This window comes from Pan troglodytes, chromosome 6 (genome assembly GCF_028858775.2).
Source record: "Pan troglodytes isolate AG18354 chromosome 6, NHGRI_mPanTro3-v2.0_pri, whole genome shotgun sequence".
Taxonomy (NCBI): domain Eukaryota; kingdom Metazoa; phylum Chordata; class Mammalia; order Primates; family Hominidae; genus Pan; species Pan troglodytes.
The window spans coordinates 132592971-132608342 of NC_072404.2; the positions used below are offsets into that span (position 1 = coordinate 132592971).

A 15372-nucleotide genomic window follows, 5' to 3' on the forward strand; every position below is an offset into this window, starting at 1 on the left:
ATGTTTGATTCATCACTGTCCCAGCCCCTGAAATTACACAATACGTTCCTCAAAGTCAAGATAATTAAGAAAGGGCAAGAGTTTTAATTTATAAGATTTTATAATATGTTTCCAGTTCATTACATAGCTGCCACCTTATCTGAATCACATTTATTTGAAACACTGTTGTGGCGATCCTCACATACATGCACCACTGGAAGTATGAGTTGAACATAAAAAACATAGAAATGAAGGGTCTCGTTTGAACTGGGTCTTCTTCACTAGGGTATTACACCTATGGGGCCCTATTTTATTTATTTATTTTTTATTTTTGCTGGGGCCCTATTTTAAATGGCACATTTTCTGTTTTACCTGTATTAATACTGATGTGACTTTATCTCCTTCCTATCTTGATCTTTTCAAGGCTGTGTTTTGGCTGTATTTATTTTAGAAAGCAGGGTCGCCTGCCGACCACAACTGTGAACTTTAATTTTCTAGTTCTATATATCAGGAGGCTAGTCTGCCATGGGGTAAATCACTTAGCCTTTCTTTGTTTCCGTTTTTTTCTACTTGACCAAGTAAGACTCTTTATTTTCTTTTTAGAGATCCCCCCGCCCCAAAGAATCCACTAAATAATGTATAAGATTTGAGGATGGTGTTTTTTAGGGGAACTAAGGCAGAGTATTTCCTTTGAGAGGGGAAAATGGCCCATTGTTGAAGCATAGGATGAGATTCTGATTCTAATTTATTCTCTTTGAACCTAATGGCAAATGCTGCTCACTGTAAGATGTGGTTCTTAGGGCATTTCCTCTAACCAAACCTTTCCTCCATAAGGCTGGCACCTTTTGAACTACCAAAGAGAAATTCCACCACCCTCCCCCATAGATCTAAGGCTAAATTTTGTAATTTCGGAGAAAGCAATGTTAGGCTAAAGTCGCTGGTCATAGCTAACTTACCCTAATAGCCAGACTCCAGATATCATATGATGGTTCCCCACCTACTGCCCAGTAGAACCAACTTGCTCCTTTCCTTTATTCGGTCTCGGTGAATGGCTATCATATGGGTCCACCTGAGTTTTTAAAAAGGAATATTCTGTCTCTTCTTGATTGTGCGTTTATTCATTTATTACTTTATTCAACAAACATTTATTGAGGCCATCCTTTGTGCCAGGCATTGGGTTGAGGAGATCAAGATGAATAAGAATCTGAAATGCTTTGGGAAGAACATTTGTGTGTGTGTGTGTGTGTGTGTGTGTGTACAGTGTATATAAGCAAAAAATACACACACACACACCTCACATCAGATAGATAGATAGTAGTGCTTGTATCCACACTATCTATCATGACAGTAGGAACTATTAGAGTGGTGAGGGTCACTAAGAAGTTAGTGAGTCTGCTGTAAGACCCTAGAATTTCAGAGTAGAACATCATTTAATCCAACTAAGGGAACGTGTTTTTCCCAAGGCCACACAATTAGGTAGTGACAGCATGTGGAACACAACCCAGCCTTTTGACTTTTGAATTTTCTTTATTGCTGCACCCAAATGCCTCACTAAAAACAGATGGCCTTCGTGGCTGGTTAGCTACATTGAACTTAAAAATAAGGACATGAAATTTGCAATTTGGTGATAATTTCCTGTTCTATCACTTGCATTTCTAATTATTAACAAACAAGCAGAATTTTTACTTATAAACTAGAGTATGACCTGACAGAGAAAGTAGGAACTTTAGGTTTAATAGAGAGGGATATGGGGGAAAGAGAAACCCAACCTTTACTGAGCAGCCAGGCACTGTATGTGGATGCCTTGACCTCTGCTGTTACACTTAGTTCCTTTACCAGCCTTTTGAGGCCTGTGGTATTCTCATTTTACAGATTAAGAGACAGGGACACAGATTAATGACCCACCCAAAGTCATACGCTAGTGAGCCTAGGCAGGTCCTGCTCATCCTTTAGATGCCACTTTGGCCGCTCCTCCATTATGTACACACAGCACCATGACTCCCTTGGAGGTGTTCATCACCGTGGGAACCTTTGCTCTTACTTTCATGATTGGATCCTGCTTCTGGCACTTGGTGGTGAGCTCCATGAGGGCAGGGGCAGTGTGTGCTGGGCTCACCTTTGTGTGCTTGTCACATAAGAAGCCACTCACCTTTTGACAAGCAACTGATTATAAGAAGTAGAGCTGGGATTCAAACTCGGTTCCCTCTGTTGCAAATAATCTGTATAAAATTATCTAAGATACTCTAAGATTGATTACATTCTATCCTTGCCTTTCTAGTAGGTAGAGTAAGAAGAGGTCATTAGAAGTCATTGGGAAAATCAGGAATTAACTTGTTCATGTATCCATCCTTTTGTCATTTCTTTGGTTCTGTTTATTTTTCCCCCAGTATGAATTGAGAATCTCTGATGGGAACAGCACTGATAGACTTGGAACCTAGAAAATGTGTCTGGTCAGGGATAGAAGAAGACAGCATTGTGCCACAGACTTGATTGTGAAGGCATGATCTGTTCTTTCACTAATTCTCAGTTTCATTTTGACCCTTCAGCAAATTCACAACCAAAATCAAGGTAGGGGAAGGGATGGCACACACAGGAAAGTGTAGAAATATCATTTATATACCATGTATTCACTCTGAGTGGCCTAACTTTTTTGTTTTGTTTTTAACCCAATACATGTGTATTTTTAATTCTTCTGAAATTTGTGTTTTCTTAAGGATTTTTAGGTCTGTATTCATTCATAAAATAGATCTGTTCAAATGACCTTTTTCTATTCTTATTAGCACCACCAAATCAGTGTGTTTTTAATACTTAGATTCGCAAAATTTCTGGACATTTGGCAAAAGGCACAAGGCTGTCATGGAGCAGTTGCATGTCTTAGCAGTGAAAGGGACCAGGAGGTGGGAGGTGATGCTGGCAGGGCTTGTGCAGTGCCTCTCCCGGCCTCTCTCTGGACCTCCCCTGCTTATCTCACACTTGACTGGGCCCTGCACTGCAGGGTGGGTAAAGGATAGAATTGCAAGCAGAAATTGTATTTGCTTTTGTTTAGTGAAGCCAAAAGCCTTAATATTATTTTTTGAGCTCAATGCAAATGGCAACTGACATGAGAGAGATTTTAAGAGCACCATAAGCATCTTTATAATCATGGGGGTGGAGGGCAATCCGGGAAGAGGGTGTGGGTGGGTGGGTGGCTGTGTGTACACATGCACTCTTTTTAAAGTTGTATTGTGTCTCTAACCTCTCCAAAAAGGACCAGAACCAATTAGAAAAAGGAAAAGGCCAACTTGACGCACAAAATTCTATATGCATGCCAAATATTGGAGTGAAAAACATGTAGCATTTGACTGAAAAGACACCAACCAACCATTAGATTTCTATGGTTGAACACTCTCAAGATCTTGCACTCCTGTATTTCATTTAAAAAATTACTCCCTGAAGTGCAAACTGACTTCAATTTTGAATAAAATTTAGCATTCAAATTTATAGCCACTTTGAAAACTGAGGGTTTATTTATATCATATGAACCTGAACAGATACTTAATTACAGCAACCCAGCAGCCCTTTGCACATGGAGAATCTGGATTTGAAAAAAAAAAAAAAAAAAAAAAAAACTTCCCACGTAGGTTTTTCCACATTTTTCAGATGCTTTTGTAGCAGCCATCATTTATGGGAAATGGCATTAAAATCCTGCCGTAATGTAGTTTAAGTTTAAATTCAGTTCTTCCCAGAAGAGATTTTAGTGTATCCTATAAAGGCACTAAAAGGCTTATTTTTGTTTTTGTTTGTTTTTGTGGGGGGTGTTTTGTTCTCTTGAAAGTCTGGTTCTAATGAGAGAGATGTTGGTTCCTTGGAATGATCTTTGTGTGTTAACAACCTGTGCAAAGAACTCCTCTCTTGCTTGTTCTAGCGGGCAAAAGTCATCTTTGTTTGCGTGCAAGAAAAGGTCTGATTGAACTAGGATGAGCCTTTCATTTTAAGCAGAGTTAAAGTCTGGGGTGTTTTTAATGTTTTAATCTCTGTTTAAGAGGTTTCTGTTATGAGAGGAAAATTGATAACATTTTTACCTCAGCAAACTGCCAGCAAACTGGCTCTGCTCTAATCCCACATTTATAGTGATTTATATTCTCCGTGGCAATGTGCTGTAACCTCAGAGTGATACCACTGCGGTGTAGATTGACTGCATTCCAAATGCTGGAATCACATACATAATGTTTTTACTTTTAAATAATATTCAGACACCAGAATAAATACCATATGTGCACTGATGCTGGTTACAATGGAACCTTGTCATTTCTTGTGAGGGAGAACATTCTTTGTTTCTGATTCCTGTTTGAAATAAGTATGCAAAAGATAAATATGTACATTGACAGCATTTTGAGAAGGCTCTGGTAGTTACACAGCTGAGGATGTAGCTATGATTCCTTGAAATGTATCATTTAAAACTAAAAATATTGCTGCATGTTGCCACCATCCCTCACTAACATACATGAAGGCAAGGATTGTTATCTGACATTCCCAGAGTAGGGTAGAGCTTTTATATTTTATATCTACAGCAGGCTGTAGTAAGAGGACATCTGTTGAAGAAAAATTACCTCCATGAGTACTGTTCATAGGAACAGTGAGACTAACATGCTGATGACATTGTAACAGGGAGAGTAACACACTTGATCATGGGAAAGGATGGATTGATTGGAAAGCCGTAATTCAGTGTGAGCCCTAATGTCATCTGTTGCTACAAAAGCAGAATTTAGGTGGCCTAACGTCATCAAAATACAGATAATTAATCTCTCCAGATCAATTTTCCCACATGATAAAAGTTAAGATTTAAACTTTTAATAAAGTTTAGAAACACCTCCCGAGTTATACATTTTTAGATTTTTGTTTTTATTCATCTTGATTGGAATTCAAATCCACTTAAACAGTATTTTTTAAATCAATTTGGTAGAATACCTTTCATATTTGTACATCTATACAAACTCCAACAAGTCGATCCACATTTGCTTCTTGGGGAAGCATTTTAATCCACGTTTGCATGATTACTATTTGTTTAGCTGTATTGAATTAGTGCCCATAACATTTTAATAATATTTAGTAGATGATGAAACCCTGGGCATTGATACTGATGGCTTCCCAACCCCTCTGCACCTCTGTCCCTACCCAGTTTTGTGAGGTTTGCTCAGAATATATAGTGTGAGATGAATGTGTGAGTAATACATCATAATTTATCTCTGACATTTCATCTGGCACATAGCTTGGTGAGGTAAGCCTTGCCTCCTTTGTAGAAGTGTTCCCTGTTATAAAAATGCTCAAACGCCCCTTTTTGCAGTTGGGAAGTTATGACACAAACATTGGACATCTCTGACATATTTTTTCTCGTTTTCAGCTTTTCGGATGATCCCTTATCCCTTGGAAAAGGGGCACCTATTTTATCCTTACCCAATCTGTACAGAAACAGCAGACCGAGAGCTTCTTCCATGTAAGTCTCACCTCTCTTCAGCCAGTGAGGGTGTGTGGTGAAAGGTGGGGATTGGAAGAGGTGGGAATATCAATGTTTAGAATGCTCCTTGTCTTTTATTACTTTTCTCCAAACCCCTGTCCTTGTTTGATAGCATATGTATTAAAGTGAATTATGTGAGTGGGTTTGGCTTCCTTTTCCTCCAAGTCTCTCCAAATTTATCAAAGGGAAAGATGCCAAAGATTGAAATGTAGCTGAAGAAACCCTATGTACTGATTGGCCTGAGCACAGAGACCCCTGGTTTGGGCTGGTGTCTGCTGGGCTGGTCCATTGTGAGGGTTCTGCCTGGGCTCTTCAGCTGGACAGATGTGGTCTGCACCGACCGGAGTTTGAAGAGGAGCTGCTGACTGAGAGGGAGCTGCGCATGAGTCATGGGTGGGAGGCCAGCACCAGGAAGCTGGCACCATGGCCAGATGTGGAGTTGTGGGGCAGGGCAGTGTGCTGTGTGGTGAGGCTGTGCTCTGGCAAGAGGGATTTCCCGTGAGCACCTCGTGGGTTGCATGTAGTGACTCGGAGTACCATGTGCAGAGCACACGTGTAGCCTCAGCACTGTATGAAAGCACACAAAAGAAAACCCTGCCCTCGACTACCTTACACTGCTAGCAGTCTAATGACCCATACCACATGTGGAAAATATTATTTTGCTTTGCTGTAATACAACATTGTTTTGACAATTCAGGCTAAATGGTTATTATCAAATCATACTATGTACAAGGATCATGTCAGGCTCTTCATGTGGCCCTGACTTAGGATATATTTTTCTCCCTCAGATAATAAGCTCCAAATTTTAGCTCTTCTCCCTTCTCTGTCCTCTCTCCTGCCATCTCTGCCCTTTCACCAGCCCCAGTTATATCAATATCTTATAGCTGTAACATATAAGTACTTTCCCCAGAGGAACAGTGTAACCTTAGAGCCCTGGGTGCATAGTAAATTTCCAAACACCAGCATCATCAAGCCAGTCATGAATCTCCAGCATGGTGGGATCTGGGTGCAGAACTCAATGGCTGTCATCAGATTGAGGTAGCAGGAGTTGCTCACTTGCCTTCCTGCCAGCCAGACCCAGTGTGAGATTTGTTACTCAGGGAACTGGGAGATCCCCGTGATGTGTTTCTCACCGTTCGAGTTTGATTGTGAAAAGAGTCTGGTACCTCACACATTAGATTTGATTTCAGAAATCCTCACCGTGGGCCCATAGTTTACCTTTCAACTCCCCCTTCAGGGAGATCCTTGTTAAGTTTCGGTTTTCTGGTAAGAAAGGCAGTTTTCTGAAAAGTACAGTATTTTTAAATGTTTTAATCGAGTCCAATTAAGTTTCCATGGGGATAGATTAGTTATTAGAACAAGATTACAGTTCTTAAGAGAAACCTTATAGGGATAACCTTTATAAGCCCAAAATAGAAAATTATGGCTCACATTAATTGAATGCAGTGCTCCAAGTCTGGTCTCCCTCCAAAATCTTTTTTGGTTGGATGTTGAGGGTGAGGATATGAAGAAGGTAGGTTGTTTTAAGTGCTACCCATAATTTGCACATTAAAAGTATAATTATAGCCACACGAGGCCCTGAGCACACTTGTTCCGTGTGTTTGAATCCCAGCAGGCTGACCTACCTGGATGTAGTAGGCATATTCGTCTGCATGGAGTTCCTCCTGGATTCCCTCCACCCTCAGTATTAGCCTTGTGGATTACTGTTGAAAGACTCTGAGGAATAGGAGCTGAATGGTAGAGGAAAGGCCTCTAGATCTTGTATTCCCTGAGGACCATGGAGCCCTCTGGTCCTCTTGGTTAGAGTGGGCCGTTTCTCACGTGCAGTTTCACAGCCTCTCCCCCAGCACCCCCAGCAGGTGGCTCTTTCTCCTCCTGCAGGCCAGCCCCATCAACCCAGGCCGTCTCTCAGGCAGCCTCATCATGAGCACAGAGAAGGAGGCGATTCTCTTGACCTCTGTACCACAGCTTTTTGGTTTTCCCAAACCCAATGTTTGAAATATAATATAAAAATTATAGAGGGCACTCTAAAGAGCACCAGCTTTTCTTGTTTTTTTGATGATTGTTGGAAGTGTATTTGTCATCAAGAGTCTCTTACAATTGTGCCAGATAACCCTAGCAGCCTTGACCTTCCCTCCTTGCAGTTTGAATAGACCTACATGTGAGGTCCTTGCTGGATATCTCTCTATGAGGGTGGCACCCTCCACTGATATACTTAGAGGGTGCCAGGAAAAAATACAGGAGAAACTAGTATCATCTCATTATAATGATTTTTAAAATACAGGAAGGAAAAAATATAGACGGGACACCTTTTTTCCCTGTATACTCGATTTTGGATTTTCCAGGTTTTGTACAATGAACACGTGTTTTGTAATTTGAGTAAATTACAAATTGTTTCAGCTGTGTTTGCTTTTGAGAAAAAAATACTATACATTAGGCATAGGCAGTGCTCCTCTTCCCTCCCATGAAGGCGTGACACCCTCAAATCAGCCCCCTCCTGCCTCAATTTAGAGTGCTGAAGGCTGGATGGAGACTTGCGACCAGCAGATGGGCCTCCAAAGGCTGGGTCAGATGTTGGCTACGGTTTGTCAGGTGTGCTATTTTTTCATTTCCCATAGGCTTCCAACTCTTTCCCAAGCTCTGGAGTCAGTGCCGCCATAAAGACCTCCCCTGAGAGTGCATTTTACTCCAGCCCTGATATTTCCCTTTTGGTCTTCTCCACAGCTTTCCATGAAGTCTCAGTTTACCCAAAGAAGGAGCTTCCCTTCTTCATTCTCTTTACTGCTGGATTATGTTCCTTCACAGCCATGCTGGCCCTCCTGACACATCAGTTCCCGGAACTTATGGGGGTCTTCGCAAAAGCTGTGAGTGTTTGCCTAGAGGGAAGCCTCAGGGAATGGATGGGGAAAGCCAAGGGCGTAAAAGCAGCGTAAGAGAAACGGGGTTGCCTTACAGAAATGGGTACGAGCCTGCAAAGATCATTGCTCACCATTTAATTTTCATGATCATCAACGGAATCAAAGCGTTAAGGGTCAAATGAGAAAGTGCAGGTTGTTACTGCATGCCTTGCCTCATTTCACAACAAATTCTCAGCAGTTTCCAAAAAATGCAGGAGGTCCAAAAGAATGGAATGATTTAGGAAATCCTAGCAAATGAAAATGTGTGGGAAGTTACTCGGTTTTCTGTAAATTGAATGACATTATTTCTAATCATTGGATATTGTGGGTCTTTCCTTAGTGAAGGATGAGATTTACATTTTCAAAGATGATTTAAATAATTTTTTTTAATGGCTGCAAACCCTTGGCTTGTCTAAGGAATGAACAGAGGGTGTAAAGGGATTATTAAGAAGTAAACTGAAATGACATTTAGAAATATGGAAATCCATTAAGAGTCTTTAAGGAGCTTGGGGAGAGGAGCTTTAATAAGAAAAGCCATCTGCATTGACAGCCAAGAACCATTGTTTCTTTGTTGAAAACTGACCATTTCAACCTGCACATGCAGTTGAGGATAAGTTTACTGATCTTGCCACAGATGAGTTTCAAACAGAAGGAATAAGGAAAACAGTATCAATTGTTTCCCTGGAACTCCATTCAGATTTCAAGGCGAGTGCAATCAGAAAGGATGATTTCTAACTTGGCTGGGTTGATTTAATCCCTTTCCAGATGATTGACATTTTCTGCTCGGCAGAGTTCAGGGACTGGAATTGCAAGAGTATTTTCATGCGTGTTGAAGATGAACTGGAAATCCCTCCGGCACCTCAATCTCAACATTTCCAAAACTGAACTCATCACCCCTCTTCTCCCACCACCAAAACTGCTCCTCCTCCTGTATTCCTGACCTCCGCCATCCACCCCATTGCTCAAGCCGGAAACTCGGCAGCCCTTCCAAACTCTTCCCTCTCTCACTCCCCACATCCCATCGTCTCGGCCTTCACAATCTGTCAGTTCTAACCTCCTAAGCAACTAGGCCTTCAGTAAATGTGATTCACCTCTTCTTTCCCTCCTTTTCCCAAAGCATCCCTCTTAGTCTAGGTCCTTGTTGTTTCTTGCCTGAACTCCTGCCATAGTCTTAACTGGTCTCCTTGCTTCCTGTCTTATCCTCCACCGTCTTTCTTTTATACTGACCCAAGAATGGTCTTTCTGAATTGCACATGTGAGCATGTCACTTCCCTGCTTAAATTTCTCCAGTGGATTCCCAGGGACTTCAGGATCAAGTCCTAGTTGTTCAGCATGGCATCCAAGGCTCTTTATGATCTGGCCCTTGCTTACCTCTCAGCCTTAGCTCTCCCAACTCTTGCACAGTCACTGCTCTTCAGCCATAGTGGATCACTCACCATTCCCAGATGTACCAGGCTCTCGCACACCTCTGCGCCTTTGCACGTGCTGTTTGCTGTGCGTGGAATGCCCTTCACTGTCACCACCCTGCTCATCCACTCTACTAATGCCTCTTCATTCTTTTATACTCAGCTTTCTTTAAAGTTCTTCTAAGCTGAGTTAGGTGTCTGTCCTTTATGATCCCGCAGTATTCCATGAATACGTATATTCTCACATTTATTGTACTGTATTATACTTGTTGAAAACTTGTCTGTCCCATTTAGAATGTGAGCTCCTTGAGAGCAGAACAGTGTCTTCATTATCTCTGTATCCCCAAGGCTTTGCACAGTGCCTTGCTCATAGTAGGTTTTCAATAAATGATTATTAAATAAATAATAAATGGTAGTGGTCTCTGCAGAAAGAATCAATGGAAAAATCAGATACAGCTTAGTATTTTTTTCTCTTCTTGTATACTTATAATCATAGCCTCTTAGAGTTGAAAGGGACCTGAAGCAAATTGCCTTTAATAGCAACCCTGAGTGGAGGTCACCTAGACTCATCTTGAATACTTTCAGTGATGGGGCACTCACATATTTATAAACATCAAAGCCCATTTGATTATTGGATGACTCAGAACTTTTCCTTGTACTGTAAAAATCTGCCTCCCTTTGGTTTCCACTTATTCCTATTCTATATTGAGGGTACACCAAGCAGCCCTCCTTCCTCTTGCAAATTCTTAGGACAGCTCACTCATTCATGGCCACCTCTAACCAACTACCTGCTTTTTCCTCCAGGTAGACTATCTTACATTTCCTTAAGTCTTCTGTGCATGACATGATTTCTACACCCATTATCACCCATATTGCTGCCTTGGATGTTCCTTAGTTTATGGGCCTACACTACTTGTTATTTTCTTCTACTCCCTAGCCAATCTCTGAGTAAAAGTAGTTGCCAAAACTCTGAGTAGAGTGTGACTTAGTAAAATTTAAAATAAGAATATATTTACATTAAACAATTATTGCTCTTTTATGTTTTCTGTTTTTCTGTTAAACATTTTTAGAGCATATTTGTAAAAATATGTCATTAGTCCAGTATTCTTCATTAAACTAACTGTAATAGCACTTGGTGGGAGTTTTGAATCAGTAGAGATTCCCAGCCTCCAGTCTATATATTCACCTGGCCGCACCACCAGAAATCCAAAATCTTGAGTATTAGCAGGAGGAATCTGTATTTTTCACAAAGCCCCCAGCATATTCTGAGGATGGAGATTGATGGCATTCTCCCATCTCCTTCCAGGGACACTGCTTGGAAAGCTGAACCTTCGAGCAGCCACTTGCAGCTGCATGGTGTGCCATCAGAGCTGTTCAGGTGGAAGCTTTTCAGGAATCAGTGGTTTCCCTGGCTCTACCTTGGAATCATCGAAAAACTTAAAAGTTACTGAGGCCTGTCCCCACAACCCGAACTTTCTTGGTCTGGGGTCCGCATGGGCAACTCAGTTGTCAAGCACTCCCCTGGTGATGCGGATGTACAACCAGTGTATTGAATAGAATGAATAATTGCCTGAGCCTGCTTTAACCAGCAAGGGGATTGGCAATGCAGAGGGAAGGATAGTGACTAGAATACACCTGGGTGTTCTCTAGGACTGGCCGTATAGCTGTGCTTCCAGAGTTTCGGAGAGGGGTGTTCATTAAGGATGCGGGACAGGACTCAACTCGCCTCATTTCATGTTTTCAAAGCTTTGGTTTTGAGTATAGCATCAAATGATTGAATAAAATAGAAATCTGCCTTTAGGGTCCTCATATTTTCTGCTCTACCAAGGTGTGGTAGTTTGGTCAGCTCCCCATAGTTTTCAAATGTACTTTAGATAAGTTTGCATTTCAACCTCTATCTGGAGAATCACATTTATCTTGCCCTTCATTAAGGTCTAGCAGTTTCCAAAACGTCTGTAGAGACTGTGTGGGGAAGGAAGATGGATGGCCTGAATGAGACAAGCCCCTTCTCCCGCCGCCTCCTCGACCTGCCCCCAGAGTCTTCTCTGCATCTTCACCCTGGTCACTTCATCAGGCCCCTCCCGAAGCTCCCACGCCACACCCCACACCCCGCAGGTTATCGCAACTGCCCTAGAGGCTGCCTGCGACCATTTGCAGCTTGTGAAAGTGATTTTCTCAGCCCTTTGCTGAGATAATGTCCCTGGGACAATGACCTTTAGTAGATGCAGAGAGATTGCACTGCCACCCCCAGCTGCTGGCTTGGGAACTCTCCAGCATGTTTACTTGGTGACCATGATGTGCAGTCCATAAGGAAGCCCACAGGAAAGCGTGAACCACTGGGAAATAGTGGAAAGAGCAGCTTCCACTGGCATTTCCCCCTAATCTAATCTACCTCAGTGATTTAGGACTAACTCTTCCTAGAATGTTTAGTTACAAAGATAAGCTTGCACGTATAAATACGTTATCATTCCAAACCCACCTCCTCACAGAATGTGGGAAGGTCAGGATTCTGACCCCTCTGTCTTTCCTTCTCTTGTCTCTCTCCTTCTCCGAGACTGAGCCTCTTGATTTCTGACTCTCATGTTCACTTATAGTCCTCGACCTCTTTGAAGCCTGATATTGATTACCGTGAAATGTCAATTGTCTGATTGCAGTAGGGCACCTGGAAGTTATTCAGATAAGCAGAGGCGTTTTGAATGTTAATGAAGCCTGTTGGGAGCCGTGACCTTCTAAGTGATGGTGTTTCAGGAAAAGGAAGATCAGGCAATTGAAATGTCGTTCTCTTTTTTTACTAGTTCAGTTGCTTTTTCTCACCACGAGACACTCATTGAATCCTAGGGCATTTTGATTAAAGATATGACCATGTATCTCTGCCCTCTGGACAGTTTTAGACATCGAGATAAATAGGCTGTTCCAGGTTTTCTTGGTGTTGCTCATTCAGACTTAACTTTTCAGCAGTAAATTTCCCCCTAAGTCAAGTGAAAACTGCTGTTTCTCCTTCTATATTGGTTGGGTCTCCAACTAAAAAATATTGACTGATTTTCAAACATGCGCAGAAATACAACTGAGCATCCCAAGCAAGTCTGCACCTCCAGACGTTTTTTAAAAAATATCTCCTGATGGAGCTTTTATTTGGTTATGAAGTGAAAGGGCTTAGCAGCTTCAGACACCTCACTACATTGCCTGCTCCTTCCTTGCAGGTATGGGATGGAAGGCATGCTGTGGGGGAAGGTGGCTTAGTAATGAAGGGAGCACATCTCAACTGGGGCTCGTGAGAGAGTAAATTAGGCCCTCTAGGAAAAAGTTCAAGGGAGTCTTTGTGAATTCTCCCAAGGATGGAACATTCTAGATAGGAGGGATAGAAGCAAATCATTCTATACGTTGGAAGCATTGGGGCTTCGTATTCTTGTGGAACCTTGTTGAGAAGGGCAGGTGTCATCCAGGAAAGAAGGGACCACAGTACTTTGCTGTGCAGCATGGGGAAAAGGGAGCATTTATGGACATCAACCAGGATGAAGCTTTCCTCTTGATTTTCAGAGGCTTCACTTTTGTGCTTTTTATCCAAGTCAGGTTAGTGCCCAAAACAAAGCAAACAAATAAAGGCCTTTATTTTAAGCCAACATTGTAACATCTCCATTCATTCTACAGCTCAAGGTGAGGCTCCCCGAGGACCCCACATTTTAGTGTGTGTGCATCACCCAGAGTACAGACTTTGAGCGATGCCTGTTATCTAGCTGCGCTGGCTCATGTTCAGTAGTTGCAACAGCTCCATGGCTGCAATGGCTCAATATTCAGCAGTTCCTTCCCCACTCAACCACAGCTTCAACAGTTCTAAATCTGTTTTTGGCCAAGTCTTCAGGATATAACTTTGCCAGCAATATCACCTTGTTTATTAAGCCCTATCTTCCACCACCTGTCAGAATCTCTGGTTTATCCAGACCACTGTAACACTTTAACTCCTCTTTATGAAGTTGAGCATTATAGACAGATGCTGTGGTTTGTGGAGCCTTGGTGGTCTCTGATTATATATGTGTCTGTGTATGTAGATATACATATACGCAGACATATATAATTATGTATGTACACATATTATGTGTGTATTTCCTATCATGTTGGGTGAATGCAATCAGTAGACTTGTTCCATATTATCCTCTTATAACTGGGATTTTACAAATGCTTTCAGAGTAATTGGGCAGTAATTGCTCATTCCCAGGCCCATTGTCTCCCATGATGCCTTCCAACTGCATTCATGGGTGCTCCCAATCCAGCTCTAAACTGAAAAAGATAGGCCATCTATTCCGTAGGGTGGTTTTGTGCACTCAACAAAGGATAATTTCAGAAGATTATCAGAAACTGCCATGTACCTGGCACCCGCTTGAGGATGGCACTGTCTCCTCTTTGCTCAAGCACTGACATGGCTGCCTGTTTCTTAACTGCAGATCCAACCTGACGCACAGGGCCCTCCCCAGTATCCTTCTAGCCACTTTTGAACTCTATTTCTTCTAACTGTCCTAGCTAAACTGAACCATTTACTACCTTCTGGTAATACTGTTGCTTTTCCATTTCTCTTCTGACTGTTTATTGAGCCTGGAGGGCCCACCCTGCTCCTATTTCTTCCTTTACCATCCTTACTCCATCTCTCTCTTTTGATATTCCAAGCATCCACTGGAGTCCATTTCACTTGCCTCTTTCTCAAAAGTATTCCTGCTCCTTTCAACAGAATGGATTCTCTCCCTTTTCCAATCCCAGTGCTTTGTTTGGGCCTCTATCCTGATTGCCATCACAGCCTATCTCGTTAATAGTTTGCTCTGTCCAGATCTTCGTGGCCCCCTCCATCACTGGGCTTTGAGCTTCCTGACAGTGGGAGTTTAGTTTTGAACTACACCCCTTTATATTTCACCCAGCACTTAAGTGCCTTACTAAATAAATACATTTAATTGGTGTAAAACACAGATTGGAGAAGGATCCCAAATTTTACGCTGTCTTGATTTTGCATTATATGGATCTCGCGTTTGATGATCTGGCTATTATGTGTTACCTGCCTTCCCAGTGTGTGTTCTACTGGTCCAAAAACAAAACGAAACAACAGGACAGATTCTGGGTCAGCAAATTTGGGAAACTTGCCCACCATACCTCTTCTCGAAGACCCACAGTCCACAGAACATTTACCTAGTAAAGGAGCCTGATTTAACTTTATTAAATGTACTAAATTTGCTTGACCTCAGAACTATGATCCCCTCTGCATTATATACACACACACTGCACTACACTTCTATGAGAAATTCTTGGTAGCGTAGATGGTGCTGTGTAATGGACAAGGGCTTAGGACAAAGGGCTCCATGGTACAAGAACCAGGTGTTGAACCCCAGTAAGACAATACCTGGGTTCTGAGCAGAGAGAGGGCAATGAAACCATCCCAACAACTCTCTCTTCCCTGACTGGGATAGGGCACCTCTTCTGCCAGATGCTGGATGGGGTGTGGCATGAAACTGATTCTTCGCAAGAACAGAATTAGAATGGATTTGAGAATATTTTAATAAGTATCTCATGTGAAGCACTTGGCTTTCTTAAAAGACACAGCTAATGAGCTTTATTC

The 15372-nt window shown here is 42.0% G+C and overlaps 1 protein-coding gene across 18 annotated transcripts in view; it reads left to right on the forward strand.

Moving 5' to 3' along the window:
* The window catches only part of ST7 (suppression of tumorigenicity 7), a 274150-nt gene that overhangs the window by 257770 nt on the left and 1008 nt on the right, over positions 1 to 15372 (forward strand). For 9 of the 18 annotated variants that reach the window (XM_024357612.3, XM_024357615.3, XM_063813856.1 and 6 more), the window contains 3 exons: positions 5360 to 5452; positions 8198 to 8337; positions 9136 to 10186. In XM_024357612.3, the coding sequence (XP_024213380.1) occupies positions 5360 to 5452; positions 8198 to 8337; positions 9136 to 9255 (353 nt within the window). In that variant the 3' untranslated portion in view covers positions 9256 to 10186. 18 annotated transcript variants of the gene reach the window in all.